General features: G+C 38.1%; 1 protein-coding gene across 6 annotated transcripts in view; it reads left to right on the forward strand.

Moving 5' to 3' along the window:
• Positions 1-16,866, forward strand: part of LOC147325606 (putative voltage-dependent N-type calcium channel subunit alpha-1B) — a 217,353-nt gene that overhangs the window by 188,585 nt on the left and 11,902 nt on the right. For 4 of the 6 annotated variants that reach the window (XM_086300181.1, XM_086300176.1, XM_086300179.1 and 1 more), the window contains 10 exons: positions 520-611; positions 735-885; positions 1,464-1,591; positions 4,562-4,658; positions 11,959-12,064; positions 12,189-12,296; positions 12,812-12,921; positions 14,572-14,735; positions 15,206-15,335; positions 15,422-15,532. In XM_086300181.1, the coding sequence (XP_086156307.1) occupies positions 520-611; positions 735-885; positions 1,464-1,591; positions 4,562-4,658; positions 11,959-12,064; positions 12,189-12,296; positions 12,812-12,921; positions 14,572-14,735; positions 15,206-15,335; positions 15,422-15,532 (1,197 nt within the window). Of the gene's footprint in view, positions 1-519; positions 612-734; positions 886-1,463; positions 1,592-4,561; positions 4,659-6,714; positions 6,812-11,958; positions 12,065-12,188; positions 12,297-12,811; positions 12,922-14,571; positions 14,736-15,205; positions 15,336-15,421; positions 15,533-16,866 lie in introns of all 6 variants that reach the window. The other 2 variants (XM_086300177.1, XM_086300178.1) reach the window with 1 other exon arrangement.

A 16,866-nucleotide genomic window follows, 5' to 3' on the forward strand; every position in this document is an offset into this window, starting at 1 on the left:
TATATTCAGTGAAGAAACTTAACAAAGACAGAAAGGTCCACACTGGGAATTGTAAGTATACTGTTTATTGGCAGATTATAATTGAATGTGAAACACATTTTCAACATTTCTACAATGTGACAACAACTGGGGCATTTAATATAAATAATGCATTATATATACAGAAAAGAGAGGGACATAGTTTTACATGTAAGTCTTACATAGCAATGTCACAGGTCTGAACACAGCAACTCAGTGTAGGGCGGGAAATGTATAATCTCCATCCAGCTGAGCCTTCTGCTGTGAAATCAGCCGAAGCCTCATGTGTTTATTTGACTTTGGGTTATAATTCATAAATCTCTTACCAAGTATATTTCTTACAGCTAATATTATAACACAGGTTTTTATAAAGGACCAGAGTAAGACTGAGAAAAAATGCTTTTCAACGACCTTGGTTTGTACTACAGGGGTTTCTTATAATTTAAATTATTGGGTTAAAAACAGTTCACATAATCTATAACACCTCCTTTGTTGCTGCAGGTGTTTGGTAACATTGAGCTGAATGAGGAGAACGCCATAAACCACCACAACAACTTCCAGACCTTTTTCCAGGCCTTGACCCTTCTCTTCAGGTAACCCTGCTTCCATGCTCTAATAGTTCTGGCAGCTCAGATAATCCAATGATTTTGGGTCAAACTAACTCAAGCACTCACATTCACTTTTCACTCCTGTATCTTTACTTGTGCATCTTTCAGGAGCGCAACAGGTGAGGCGTGGCATGAGATCATGCTAGCATGCCTCAGTAACCGGCCGTGCGATAAGCTCTCGGGAACTGCAGGAGACGAGTGTGGCAGTGACTTTGCCTATTTCTACTTTGTCTCCTTCATCTTCCTCTGCTCCTTTCTGGTAAATACCTCGTCCTACTGCGTGTTTTCATCGACATACGTTTTCCAGACGTTTAATGTTCTTATTCTGAAAGTCTCAGAAGAATGCTGCAAGTAACAGCGAGTTAAAGAGAACAATAGGAATTAAATGTAAATGAGGTGCTGCTGAGGATACAAACCCCTGTAGATAACAGTCTGTTTAACTGCTTTTTATGCTCTTTTCATAAATCTAATTCAGTGACACAGACAAATACATTCATAGAACATTTTTATAAGACCTGATTATTGCCTTTAATAGCCCAGTAGTGTTGCCAATATGAGGCAATAAAGTTGGTAGCAAAGCTAATTTTGAACTCTCCAATTTATACAGAGAATGGATAAAATTAAATGCATGCATAACAAAATGTTATCTAGTAATATAAATATGTGTTTTTTAATGAATGTGTAAAGCATTCCTTTAAAGAAGAATGCATAGGCTATATAATCACCACAGTACTGTGCAGTTTAAAAAGTTTAGGTAATAGCTTAAATTAATACCAATGTTCCTATTAATCAACATGTATGCAATTTATTTCACTTTACTGTGATGTCATTTACCAGATGTTGAACCTCTTTGTTGCGGTCATCATGGACAATTTTGAGTACCTTACCAGGGACGCCTCCATCCTGGGGCCTCATCACCTTGATGAATTCATACGTGTGTGGGCAGAGTATGACCCTGCTGCTTGGTAGGAGCCTTTTCTGACTTTGCTACATTTTACTCCCCAGTGTTAGGAAGTGGTAAAGGTGGTTTTCATTTGAAAGGAAGCCAAGTTAGGAAGCAGAACAGTCTCAGATTGACTTCTGTGTCCCAGCTGGATAACTCTGAGCTTGAGCCCAGAGTTTGGGCTGAAGCTGGTGACAATCCCCTCTTTTGGTTGGACTGATGCATGCAAATCCAGAGTTCCACTCGGCGTCCACTCAGCTCTCCTCACTGATAAGCTCCAAAGCGACTCAGTCTCTCACTGTGGTGTGAAGAGAGACTATTTCTAGCTATCCAGTTGGGGAATACAGGTTCATGCCACGACCCTCGCTGCTCTTTACACCAACCAGAAGCAGTTTACCTTTAATAAAACACTATAAAAGTTTTGAGTGAGACAGTAATCTGTCTCAGATTATGAAAGGCTCCTTAAGTTTTAACGAAAGCTTCACAGGAGCCTTGTCAGTGAGTCGGGACTCCAGGAGAGATGAGAAATATGAAATCATCATCACCTGACAGACATTACGGGGGAGGAAATATTATTTATTCCTTTGAATATAAATGAGCTGCTCTCAGAAGTGCCTACAGTAACATTCAGCTTATTCTCCACTGCTACAACTTCTCTTTATGTCAGTACATTTAAGGCTTATTGTTTTCAGCTTTTATCAAAATTGGTGAGATCCACCTCTCGCCACCGGTTACGGTATTCTGTATCCCTCCACAGTGAAACCAAGTTGGAAGTCCAGAGTCCAGCTTGTGGGGGAAATTTAAAATCAGGCTTTTGATTTTTATTGAAAAACTATGATCATCTTTAATGAAACATGTCACTATCAAAACACAATTCAACTACTTTTTGAACAAAAACAAAAATCTATACTCACTGAATTCCTGAAATTAAAACTGAACATCAGAATCGGGAGAAGTGATACAGTGGGATGCAAAAGTTTCGGCAACCTTGTTAATAGTCATTATTTTCCTGTATAAATCGTTGTTTGTTACAATAAAAAATGTCAGTTAAATATATCATACAGGAGACACACACAGTGATTTTTAAGAAGTGAAATTAAGTTTATTGGATTTACAGAAAGTGTGCAATACTTGGTTAAACAAAATCAGGCAGGTGCATAAATTTCGGCACCACAAAAAAAGAAATGAAATCAATATTTAGTAGATCTGCCTTTTGCAGAAATCACAGCCTCTAAACGCTTCCTGTAGGTTCCAATGAGAGTCTGGATTGTGGTTGAAGGTATTTTGGACCATTCCTCTTTACAAAACATCTCTAGTTCATTCAGGTTTGGTGGCTTCTGAGCATGGACAGCTCTCTTTAACTCACACCACAGATTTTCAATAATATTCAGGTCTGGGGACTGAGATTCCAGAACATTGTACTTGTTCCTCTGCATGAATGCCTTAGTGGATTTTGAGCAGTGTTTCGGGTCGTTGTCTTGTTGAAAGATCCAGCCCCGGCGCAGCTTCAGCTTTGTCACTGATTCCTGGACATTGGTCTCCAGAATCTGCTGATACTGAGTGGAATCCATGTGTCCCTCAACTTTGACAAGATTCCCAGTCCCTGCACTGGCCACACAGCCCCACAGCATCATGGAACCACCACCATATTTTACTGTAGGTAGCAGGTGTTTTTCTTGGAATGCTGTGTTCGTTTTCCTCCATGCATAACGCCCCTTGGTATGCCCAAATAACTCAATTTTAGTTTCATCAGTCCACAGCACCTTATTCCAGAATGAAGCTGGCTTGTCCAAATCTCTGAGACAGCTTTCTTTCCTTCCCCTAAACCATGATGGTGAACAATCTTTGTCTTCAGGTCATTTGAGAGTTGTTTTGAGACCCCATGTTGCTACTCTTCAGAAAAAATTAAAAGAGGAGAGAAACTTACAATTGACCCCCTTAAATACTCTTTCTCATTATTGGATTCACCTGTGTATGTAGGTCAGGGGTCACTGAGCTTACCAAGCCGATTTGAGTTCCAATAATTAGTTCTAAAGGTTTTGGAATCAATAAAATGACAACAGTGCCCAAATTTATGCACCTGCCTGATTTTGTTTAACCAATTATTGCACACTTTCTGTAAATCCAATAAACTTCATTTCACCTCTTAAATATCACTGTGTGTGTCTCCTATATGATATATTTAACTGATATTTTTGTATTGTAACAACCAACGATTTATACAGGAAAATAATGACTATTAACAAGGTTGCCTAAACTTTTGCATCCCACTGTATAAGTCAATTTGAACATTGTTGTTGGTGCTAAAAATGCTGGTATTTCAGAAACTGCTGATCTCCTGGAATTTTCTCTCTCAACCATCTCTAGGTTTTGCAGAGAGCGGTCTGAGAAAGGGAGAACATCCAGTGAGTGGCAGTTGTCTGGGTGAAAACAGCTTGTTGACGCCAGAGCTCAGAGAGAATGGTTAGATTGGGTCAAACTGATAGAAAAGCAACAGTAACTCAGATAACCACTTGTCACAACCAGTATGAAGAATATATGTTATGCAGAAGATCTTCCCTGGTGGGAACACAGGAGAACCTTGAAGAGATGGGCTACAGCAGCAGTAGACCACACTGGATGCCACTTCTGTCAGTTATCAGTTCACACAGGCTCACCAAAATTGGACAACAGAATATCATAACTAATAAGCAGCCAATAAGTGTATATAGTTGTACTGACAAATTTGTAGCACCAGCAGCTTACAGAATTTATGCCACATTGCACATTTTTAATTCTCCCCCCCCAAAAAATAAAAATCCACTGATGTATAAAAAAGAGAAGTGTAAAACAAACTGAACAATGAAGATCCTATGCTGTATTTGTTTTTCTTCTAACTGCCTCTTCTTGACAGTTATTCGTTAATGTCCACTGACTGATAATAGATCAATATGAATAGATAAAATGGAATAACCTTTAACCTAACCTCTCGAATATGTCTCATCTCTTTCAGCGGGAGAATATGCTATCGGGATATGTACAAATTGTTGCATTTTATCTCGCCTCCTCTGGGCCTGGGGAAGAAGTGCCCCAGCAGGGTGGCTTATAAGGTTTGCCCTCCCCCACAGTCCTTTTGTTTTTTAAGGGACTGTGATGGTTTCAGACTGTCAGTGTCTCTTCTCATTCACTGGGGTGCCAGAGAATGACCTGAACACACATGCATACAAATGCTCATCGATCCTCCACTAACCAGCCGGCAGGTAACCATGGCGAGTGCAGGAAACAACGCAGCATGTCAGCCTCAAACAGAAGGCATCAGATGCCATGTCTAAGATATTTTCCTGCTTCTAAACACAGGAGTGAAAGAAAAGTGACAACGAGAGCATTGTGTGCTTTGTTTCCACTTTGGTTACTGCTGTTGTCTCTTAGCATGCAGAAAAAGAGTGCATGTTAAAGGAATACTCCACTGAACATCTCGTTTTTGATTCATAAGCACCAACTTAAGAGGTGAAACTGAAAAATTTTAAGTTTTAGATCAGACACATTCATAGATGTTAAGTTTCATGGCACCTAAGGAGCCCTGGACGTCATCAAAACTGTTGATTTCAAATTTAAAATCAATTTTGAAATGTTCAAGTACCCATTTACTCTTGGCTGCATAAATGACATTAAGCTCACGAAAAACTATCAGACTTTATCTAACAACTTGCTAATAAATTTGAACTGTTAACTATAATTTTAGCCAATTATTCTATCCATCTGTTCTGCTTAGGTGACAATTATTTATTTAAATTCATATATTTAACGTAATGTTTCATTCATCTCTCATTTGCAAACAATTTCCATCTCTATAGTTTCTATCCATAGTTTTAGGTAATCATGTCCAATTTTTCATTAATAACCTTATTTAGCTATTTTAACCTTATGTTTATCTTATACATGTCTCATCTAACAATTAATCTTTTTTATCTGTAAAAGATTATTTAGCTAAGATGTTTTATTTTCAGTTTACATACTTTTAGCTACCAATAGCAACTGCTGGCAATGTTTTTAGTGAAAATGTTTTTAATTACTTTTTGATCATTTTTAAAAATCTGTTTAAATAATTTATGCATTTATTTTGGTAGTCCATAACAGCTGCTTATCCATTACTCTTTGGTATCTTCATAGTTGGTGCTATTCAGTTGATTTGTGCACACATGAACACAATAGTTGTGCTCAGGCAGATCAAAACCATAGAAACACTAAAACCCTTGGATTGTCCCCTCCCAAATGCACTCTAGAGACATTCTGTTATGGTGAGAACGTGGCCCGACCTCGATCTGACTCAACTACCAGCTGTATGCTACAGGTTTGAGCTAAACGCTGTAGCTATATAACCATAAATGTATGTATCATGTGATACAGCAGAGTAGCCGGGTCAACTGAGTCAGACTGGAGTAATCCAGCTCTAGGTATGAGAACATCTTAACTCTTCCACTACACTTGTTTATTTTTTAAGACTAGTTTAGTAAATCTCTTCACGTGCGCCCTGGCTACTGCAGAAATACACCCTGTCAACTGTTTGTACCGCTGGTAATGGCCGCTTCAGATTATGATTTATAGATAATATATTACACTTACCCAGAATTGTGGAAAAGAAGAAAGGAAGTACACCAAACTATTCTTATAAATGTCTTCAGGTACTTCTGCATTTATTTAAATAATATAATATAATGTCATTGCAGCTTTTGTAAAGTAGCCTTCAAACTTTCTACATTCGCCTTTTAAAAATTTGTTACAGGCAGTAATATTTACTTGAAACAGATTGTTTTTTCAAGGAGTATTCCTTTAAAGAAAAATGTACTCAGATTTGTTAAAGCATACCTTCCACTGGGAACCTTTCATCTTTGTACAGGCAATCCTCTGGATCATCCTCCCCTCCTTCCTTCTCTGGAATCCATTCCTGAATCTGTAAATTCAACTAGGATGGCATTCCTGGTCATCATATCCTGGAAATCTTATTAACAAGGATTTCTGTGTTTCCTCTCCCTTCTCTTTTTTTTTTTTTTTTGGTTTGGCCACTTTCTGTTATAACTTCCCATTCTTCTTTTACCACTCCACCTCCTCACCTGGGGAAACTTCATCCTTCCTTCCATGGTCTCCGACCAACCTTTCCCTGACAAGTGGCCGCATAGCTTACCGGGATATGTACGAGATGCTTCGGGACATGTCCCCTCCACTAGGTTTGGGAAAGAAATGTCCGCCCCGAGTCGCCTATAAGGTAGAATCGCATCTTCCTCCTTCCTTATCCCTTCTTCCTGTAGCCACCGCAGGTTGCCTGTGCTCACCTGTCAAACATCTTCAGGCTTCTGTCAGTGTGTCAAAGCTGATATCTTCTGGCCTGCTGTTCTGATGTTCTTTCTGTGTACTTGTGTGGCTCTCTTGTCCTGTTCTGTGAGGGTTTTCTGTGCATTTTGTTCGTCTGCTCTAGAGGGCCAGGCAACAGTAATAAATAGAAATAAATCAGGGAGATGAGGAAAGCATCATATTCACAAATTCTCCATTGGAAAATAGGAGGTATTGGTTATTAAAATGGCATCAGCATCAACTAAAATATGTTTTTTTTTCTGTTTGATAGTTAAACCTGTCGTTACTTTCTATGTTGACACCACATTATGTATTCTGCAACTCCACAGAGCTTTTGCTTATTGTTTTGGTTTTATGGCTGTCTTGGCACCCCTGTTTCCAGCAGCAGGTTGCTGTTTTCAGCGAACACGCTCTGCTAAATCCACTGTACACCATCTGCCAAGCACCAATTAACAGAAAAATAAAGATAGCGACTAGCTTGTGAGGAAAGAACATCTAGCCATTTGGATGAGACATTTTTCTCAAGGATTAGTGGAGACTGAACACCATTTATGAACTTAATGCATGCCATTCTGTGATTTGGTCAAGTAGCAAGTAACAGACAACCTGTAGGATAATCCAGCTGTGGGTCATCTGCATCTGGAAATGTTTGGTTTAAAAGAAAAAAGGGGTGCAAAGATCCACACAAACACTCAGTGAATAAGAGAACGGGTTGTTCCCCAGACAATTATTTTGTTACTTTGGAAATACTGTTGATGTCTGTAAGATCAAGAAAATACCTTTAAAGATATACCCCACAAGATAAATGGTAAAAAAAAAAACACCCTGGTGTTTTGATTATCTGCCAGGTTTCCAAAAGGTCTTAAGGGATGACAACATCCAGATAAATCACCATTAAATTAGATTTCTTTTCCTGATGGCTTTGGTGAAATCCGGTTGACACTTTATGTTCATATAGAGAAAATTGTACCAGATTTGGTGATTTGTTAAACCATAGCCTCTTCACTCAGCACGCGAGCTTTGTGCTTTGCGCTGTAGCACAGGAACAGAGCGGGAGGGAGAGAGAAAGAGAGCCAGGGACAACAACATCACATTAGAAAGGTATAGTAATCATCCACAACTATTTTCAGTTGCAGATGATAAAGGATTCAGAAAGTCAGTCATGCAGGCCCATATGACAGAGAATATGCATCTTCTTTTTGTTTTCATATTATAATTTATATTTAATTGTGTTGTGGTTTGCAGTGTTTTGTGTTGTTTCACTTTAAATTTGTTTAAAAGGAAAAAGCTGAAAATTTAAATGGTTAAAAGTTGAAATGTGAATAGCTGGTTTTTGTATTATATGATTTATTTATAACATTTTATGTGGAGTGAATAAATAAAAGTATATTTACGGTGGCCCCTAGAGACAAAGCACGTACGAACTCCAAAACACGTAAAAACTCAAAACACGTACAAAAGACAACAGAAGTGCTCCAGGATGCTGGGCACAGTGTTGAGCTTTTGTTACCTAGTGGCTACACAAGCCAGCAAGTACCAACGACCGGATTTGGTGTGTGGTAATAACAGGTGAATGAATTTTTTTTTTAATTATTTGAATATATATGAGTGCCTGTGTATAAATACACAAACAATACACACATGCTTTCAATTGTGTAATTTAAGTGATCGAGGTAGCTCTGCTTTGAAGTTAAGTTAACGCTAGAAATGTGTTTTGGAGTTTGTACGTGTTTTGTCTCTAGGGGCCACCGCATATATTTATATATAAACATATATAAATAGTAAAAAAAAAAGTAATTCCTTTTGTGCATAATTTTATATTATTGTTAATAATAAATTTATTAAAGCAACAAAACAACCCGAAGAGCCAGTTTGGAGCTGAAAGAGCCGGTTCTCTAAAAAGAGCCGGAAATCCCATCACTACTGGTTTATGGAAAAAAAAATTGTAAAAAGAGAGAGAATATTTAGCGATTTTTTTCTTGAAGGATCCCATCTGGATTCATGTGCTAAAAAGGATTTATTGAGGAATCTCTCATTCCTGCAAAATGAGTCATTTTAAAACATTTTCACCATCATCTTATCACTGAACGGAATAACGGAGCCTATCCCATGTGTCCTGTGATTAGAACACCTTTTATCCTTCTCAAGTGGGAGTCAAGTATATGTATATACCTCGACAATCCTCAGGTAGTCCCTGTGCTGGCTGCTAACCTCTTAGCATGCAGACTTAATGTGAGTGGTTCCAGTATGTGCGCAACTGTCGAAATGAATCAGATTTAAAGCAGCCCTGCCCTTGCCCCAGTTAAAAATGTCTGGGTGTGACGTGGCTGCATCTCCAAATATAACTCTTGTTTTTGTGAATCGGAAGGGAAAGACATGAACAAAGCGAGAGCAGCGGTCCACTTGAGAGCAAGGCTAACATTTTTATCTTTCCCATTTCCATTTTTTTCTATTTCTTCACTCCCACCACTTTGCTGTTGATCACACTCTTTGTTAACCTCCCTTTGTTTCTAAAGAACGCGTTATCATCCTAGTCACAGTTGTCCCTGTTACCCGTTAGTTTACACTTTTATGTTCTGACTTTAGGCAAAGCACCACTCTCCCTTTTGACATTGTATCCTCTCTGAGGATTTCTTTTTCTGTCTATATGTGCAGCTTATGTCTTTGCACGTATGTTTTCTGCATAACAGCATCTAGCACCTTTTTGATGGTGTGTTTCTTCATCTTGTGTCTTCAGCTTTTATTCTTATTCAGTCTGTTTCTGAGAACTACAGAAGCAAGACTTCATAAGTGTCAATGTTTTCTACAGTCCAGGCACTAACTCCCCCTCCTCCTCCTCATTCTCCTCTTACTCGCCTCTAATCGCTCCATCTCTTCATCTTCTTTCTGTATATCTGTGTTGTGTCCATTTCACTTGAAGAAAGTGAAAACCATCAATTATAGCTTTCCTGTTTTTCTGCTGTCTCTGAACTTTCTCCAGTTGCAGTTCAAAGTCATACATGCAATACATGCATGCTTCCACCACCCCTATTATATATTCATCAATGCATGTGTACATGAATCATTGCATTGCTGCACTGGCATGGATTTATGCTGGCTGGTTTCTTCTTTTTTACAATGGATGAAAAATTAATTCAGTGAACGTTCTTTAAAATGGTTGTTTGTTTTTTAAAATTTGATATTTAGCGCTGCCAAGCAATTGCTACTAATAGCAATTTTAAATACTTTTTAATTTGAAAGTATTGAGAGTGGACCTGAAGCTTGCATTGTAAGTGCCAATTTTGTCTAGATTTCTAAATACAATCAATTTTGAACAATATGAAACAGAGAAAAGCAGCAAATCCTCAGAATCTGCCATTAAACTATTAAAAGTAATAATCAATGTCATCATTAGTTAATTAGTTTATTATGTCAGCAAGGCTTTCCAGAACTAAGTGAAATTTTATTTCTTTTATGCTGGTGCAGTGACCTGTTCTTTCATGTTTCAAGACAAAGAAACTTATCGTTAAAAAAAGGTTTGGAAGCCAGCTGATTGGAAATGGTTGACTGGTTTAAACCAACCAATATTCTCATTTTGATGGTGCTGACAAATTGAGGTTGTGGAAGCTGTATTATAAACAAATTTCCAATTTAAATAGATTCACATTGTTCTCACATAGAACAATAATAATTTATCACTGTAGTAAAATGGTGCTCTGGATTCTTTATTTAGAAAATAGAACCATTACAGGTTCGGTGTGAACAAGTAGGAGAAAAATACAGAGTGAAAGTTGGTGCAGTTTTTAATTTTACTAAAATTTGACTTGGACTTTTTTTCCTTATAGAAAAAGTATCTATTGTAATGTAACTATAAGGTAATTTAGCCCTAAAGTGATGGAGGACAAGTGAAACCACAGAACCATAGAATGTATATAAAAGATGGATGTAGTGCCTTAAACAAACCTGCATTCTTTCCTGTGACCACCAGGGGGAACTCCTATGAATGCAAAAGGAAGTGTGTCATCTCAAACACTGGTTTCAGTCAGGTCTGCTACTCAGTCATCCAGTTTTGAAATGGCAATACGGCAACAGCAAAATTGCTGAGTTTGAAGTTTCACAAAATAATCTCATTAACTGTTGAGTGATAATGGCTGTGTATAAGTTTTATGTACAGTCTATGGCAAAAAGCATTTGAATGTTCAGATAAAATTAATGTGCAGCTTCAGTGAAAGTTAAATACACCAAGCGAGGACCTTTTTTGTGTATTTTTTTAAACAAAATTCCCCGTCTTCTGTTCCTTGCTCAGTGTTTTTAGGACATTATAGCAGGAATAAACCCCACAGACCATAAGCACATAGAAAATATCAGCTTGATTTTTATCTTTTGCAGCATTTTCAGCACATTAACATTTTGATGGTTGGTTTTTCTGTCAAACTGATTAAAGAGCTGCGTGCCAACCAGCGACCTTTCCTTTCTCCTCCTTAAGTGACTATTTCGAGAACGAAGGACATGCTGCTGCATGTTTCCAGCAGCAGCAACAGCAGTGAAGGCTCACAGTGCTTAGCATTATAAGTTAATCATATTTTCGGTTTTTGGAGAACTGTGCCACGTAGCAGTCTCGTAGCAACGACAGCAGCCATAAACGGCTCTGTTTACTGCTGTTAGGTTGTGGCAAAAAAGGGTGAATCTTTATTTGGATGGACTAAAATAATTCAAAGTGATGACTGATTTATCTTTTTTCAAATATTTTTTTTTGCATTTTTACTTTAATTTTACAGTAAACATAGGAGTCAAAAATTATTTTATTAACCTCACCCCAAATATTTACTCTTTTACTCACTAACGATTCTCTAGTCGATGCATTTGCTGCATTTTTCTGTTCTATCTGTTGTGATGGGCATCTCTTGTCTATATGTCTATATTAAATAACATAGTCATGAATCATTATTTGCTGCCACAGCATGTAACTGTAGATCATCATACCAGTTAATGAAAACAAATCTTTGTTGTTCTGGTGTTTCTTAATCTTTTAAAATGAGATATATCCAGCATTGATAAGCAATCCTTTAATTTGTTGTGTAGCGATTGGTGAAGATGAACATGCCAATTGCAGATGACAACACAGTGCATTTCACCTCCACCCTGATGGCCTTGATTCGCACAGCCCTGGAGATCAAGCTGGCATCTGGTGAGACTAAAACTACAAAAGCCAGAATCCCTTGCAGCTGCCCTGACAGCTTTGATGTGAATGTGAATGGCGCTGAACTCTCTGGTGCAGATGCGATGTGACATGTTTGTGGGCTCATCCTCAGGCTTGCTGGCACAGCGTTTGTGCGATGCTGACCTGAAGAGGGAAATAAACCGAGTGTGGCCCAACTTGTCACAGAAGACCATGGACCTGCTGGTGACGCCGCATAAATGTGAGCTACAGCTGTGTGCGGGTTTTGATGGGATTTACTAGTTCTTGCTGGTTATATGGTTTTTATTTTTACTCACTTTACCTTTTAAGTTTTGTTTTTGCTATGGCTGTTTCCTTCTATCTTATCACTCTTGCTTGAGCTTGAAAGTTAGGCTAGATTAAAGAAAACAAACAGTTTAAAATGATAAAATAAATTCTGTTATTGAGATATACAGATTTTAGTTTTTAAAGTTAAAAAAAAGGTGTCTACTGTGGTGAGAACATTAAAGAGAAACACATCTGTTGTGAAGACATACTCGCCATAAAAAGTTAAAAATCACTGTACGGTTACCTAGTCACTAGTGGACTGTGTACTAACTACTTCATAAGATGATTAGTTTTTGTTGCCGTGTGTTTTCTTTTGGTTTGCTCGAGTAATCCTGCTGCAAACTGTTGCAGTCTCACCCCCGAGTTGCTGCTCCTCTGTCGCCATCTGCTGCTTACTTGGAGGAACTGTCTCTCACTTGTCTCTTCTAGATAACGAGCTGACTGTGGGGAAAGTCTATGCGGCTCTAATGATCTACGACTTCTATAAGCAGAATCGTGCTAAGAGACTCCAGCAGCAGAATTCTTCAGATGGACCTCAGGTACATCACGAAGCAAAATTCAGCCATGCGTTATTATCTCCAGCTCACTTCATCCAGTTAGAAAAAATCCTAAGCAAATGAGATTATTTGGTCACACCCATTGTCTGCCTTGCCCTCACTGGTTGCACCTGTTTCATGTTTGTTCCTTGTGTATTTATAGTCCCCTGTTCCCCTGGTTAGATGTCAGTCCATCTGTTTAGCAGCCTGTGTACCCTCTACTTTATCCAACCTGTTTGCGTCCCACTGTGTGTTCATCTCCATTGTTTCTTTCCAGTTTTATTCTAAGTCATTGTGAGGTTATATTATTTTTGTGTAGTTTTTCCTGATCATCCAGCCTTAGTCACTTCCCATGCTTTTGTTTGCCAAGCTTCACTTTTGTTTGTTTGCTTCAGGCTGTTTCTGGGTTTTTTGTTCCTTCCTGTTTATTCATGTTAAAATTAAAGCTCGCCTTTCTTTGGTATCCTTGCCTCTTGAATTCCTTCCGTCTTTTGGTCCTTTTTAGACTTGTCTTCAGAGTATTTCTTGACACATTGATTTTTGATATTTGCCAAATTGAAGGATTCAAGTAAAAGGAAAGGGAAAGAAACAAAGCTGCTGCTATTTGAATTCAGAAAAGGGATTTTTTTAAAATCAGGTTGTTTGAAAGTGTCGTCTATAATGATGAGAATTATCACAGAACTCTACCACCTAGTCTTTTGGTTTTACAGATTTTGGTTTTGTTTAGTTGCATTTACGTTGCTGTGTAAAAGTCTTGAGCCGCCCCTTCTTCTTTATGTTTTTAGTTGTATGTATAGGCACTTTGTTACTAGCAATCGGTAACAAAAACACATAATTCGATCCCATTTCCCACTAAATGCCCAATATCAAACTGTTCCAAAGGAACTATTAGCAAAACACTTACACTGCACTGGAAACGGACAATTGGAGGACAACAGTGAGTGTCTACAGCCATCTGTAAAACACATTAAAGGCTCTGTCATTGCTCAGTTTCTTTGCATTTAAGCCAGTGGTGTATGGGGTGTGGTCAAATCTGATGAAATCAGAAAAGTAACATCAGATTTTGATCCATCATGCATTAACATCCGGAAAGCACTTGATTGGGAGTGGCTTCATTTTTCAGCAGGATAATGATCCCAAACACAATGCCAGTGCAGTAAAAGCATACCTGGATAGAAAAACACACAATGAAACACTATCAGTCATGAATCGGCCTCAGAGGAGCCCAGACCCCAACAGTATTGAAGCAGTGTGGGATCATCTGCCAACATCCAAATAAGAGCTTTCAGTGTCTTTCAAGAAGCCCGGAGAACTATTTCTGAAGACTAGTTGAAGAAAGTTTGTCTTAGAGAGTTCAAGCTGTGTTAAAGAATAAAGGTGGTTGTACCAAATACTGACTTTCAACCTTGATAAAACTATACAAATTCTGTTTTTGCCTTAAATATTTGCATGCCTTTTTGCACGTGTTTCAATACATGCCCTGTTAGGAAATGATGGTTGGCTGGCTCATAATCAAGATGAAAAAAATAGTCTATAGCATTAACCTTTGTACGTGTTAGATGTGTTAATAAGTAGATTTAAATATAATTATACTAGCTTTAATATTTTCTCCACTGATGTTTTGTCAACTCTATGCTATCCTTCTTTCTCCAGAGTAAATTGGGGTCCTTGTTCCGTCCTGTACTGCCATTCACTCACATACAGGAAATAGAACCACCGTTCTCCAGGCCCAAACAAGTCCTCTCACCTGAGCCTGAAAAGAAACCAGAGGCCTCGACAGCTACCAACACCAACACCTTGATTAACAAGGACACAATGTAAGTGACTTTATCTATGTCGTTCCAAATGAAGGAATGACAAGCTGGGAGTCATCAGCATTGCAAAGAATATCATTGCAAAGAATTACTCCCTCATTAGACAGCTGACTCAGATTGTTCGGGGTTCTCCACACGATGCACGTTGCACAAACAGATGCTCAGAAAAAGCCATAAACTGTTGATCTGTGAAACATTTGCAGGCAAACCAGATACAACGGCAGCCAGATTGAGTTATTTTGATTTCTTTTTCCTGTTCATATTCAACCACATCCCTGGCCATTATAACCTAGCAGGGTTTGAATTGTTTACAGTTTTATTTGAGGAAATCAAACTGAAATCAATGAGTTCATCTGAATCCAGCAGGCTCAGAATGACTGGAATTAAACTACAGACCTGAAGTAAAACCTCCTTGACACTGCACTGCTGACAGCATCCGATATTACAGTCAGAGTCTTTTTTTTCTTGCACAGACTCAACCACAGGACTGCCATAAAACATTCCCAGTCTGGAGATGTTTCTCAGGCTTCACAGAGGCCCAAAAGTCGAAGAAAGCTGCAGAGAGGCCAGTCGGAGGATGTGCAAAATTTAACAAGACCTCAGGTAAAAAAATCACAGTCATTAAAATGTTTATTATATAACATACACTCTAAGTATATGCACTTATGCCTGTGTTGTCTTTCCTTTAGGAACAGGTTGAACTGAAGCAGGTGGAGAACACTTCAGATGCAGAGGCATATCCCAGCCTGGAAGGTCACTGCAGAGCAGCCTCTCTTCCCCGACTAAATGCTGAATACTACGTAAGCTCTCTGGTGCTCATGAGGTCATGCCTCTTGTTTTACTACTCACAGGAAGAATCTTACAATACTTTTTTGTTTTCTAGATTCTTGTTTTAGTCCAGAAATTGTGCAACTTTTTTTTTTTTTAGATAAAATGGACTGAAAAAGGCTGATGGGCTGCTGAAGGGTTACTGGTTAGAGAATGCAGCCGGAAGCAGTGGCTCTCTGTCAGTCCGCATCAATTCAGCCTGTTGACCTCCCCTGAGAATTTCAGATATTTTACCAAGGAGGAAATTCAGCATGGAGATGTGTAAAGAATAAAAGATACAATAAATATGCAGATAGAAGAAATTAGTTAACAGGAAGCAGCTTCACACTAACTGAGAGGAGCTATCACACCTGGCAGGGACAAAAATATTTGGAACTATAAAATACTGTGTCTAATTTTTTGGTTTCTTTACTTTGATCATAGCTCGCTCGTTACCAAATCCATTAACTAAAATGCATCCAGTGTAGAAACAACAATTACTCTACCTTTGATGCGATATAAGGTTTTGTTAATTTGTACTGATGTATAAAAGGCAATGATATTACCAAGGCAATAACCAGATGAGATACAGCACTGAGAGTTCTTAAAGCATGACAAGCTTGAAATCTCTTTTAAAGAAAAGTGATAGATAAACCTTAGATATGACGTCTCAGATATTAAAAGCTCACATAATGCACAGACATGACAGTAATGCTTTTCTTTTGTAAATGTCTGAATGGAAACAGCTAAGCACATTACCTAAGATGTTTAACTTTAAGTTTATATCTCCTGCGACCAAACACTAAAATAAAGTATTTTATAATATGCATTTCTATGAGTGTAGAGTGCTGCAGGGATGGGTCTTAAAACCCAGAAATGATTTGACATTTTGCACCAGTTACTCCAGTTCAGTTGTCGCTAAAACAGCGAGTTTTTTGTTAAATGCATGAATTGATAAGTGTATTTAATGTAAACTTCAAAGATTTTACATTAAATACACTACGCATTTCATTCTAGAACATAAAAATAGGTCTGCTACCAAACAGCTGAATGAGAAGCTATATCATAGCTAACATAGGAGGTTAGGTGGTGAAGTCATGTGACCGTAGTGCAGTCAATTTAGAGACAAATGTTAACACTTTACATAGTTATATTAAAAAAGGTCATAAACCATATGCTGCATGATTATTATATAACATTAAAATTAGGTATCTTTCAGTTTTTGTTTTTGCGATGCAGATTGAAAAAGCTGGCATAAAAATCAAACTGGCTTGTTGTCAAGGAAACCAGTTTGGTACTGACTGGTCTAGTTGAAATTTTAAAGTCC

The sequence above is a fragment of the Aulonocara sp. 'chitande type north' Nkhata Bay genome, linkage group LG7 (assembly GCF_057382095.1).
Source record: "Aulonocara sp. 'chitande type north' Nkhata Bay isolate Kocher_YH1m ecotype deep benthic linkage group LG7, A_spYH_male_GT1.1, whole genome shotgun sequence".
Taxonomy (NCBI): Eukaryota; Metazoa; Chordata; class Actinopteri; order Cichliformes; family Cichlidae; genus Aulonocara; species Aulonocara sp. 'chitande type north' Nkhata Bay.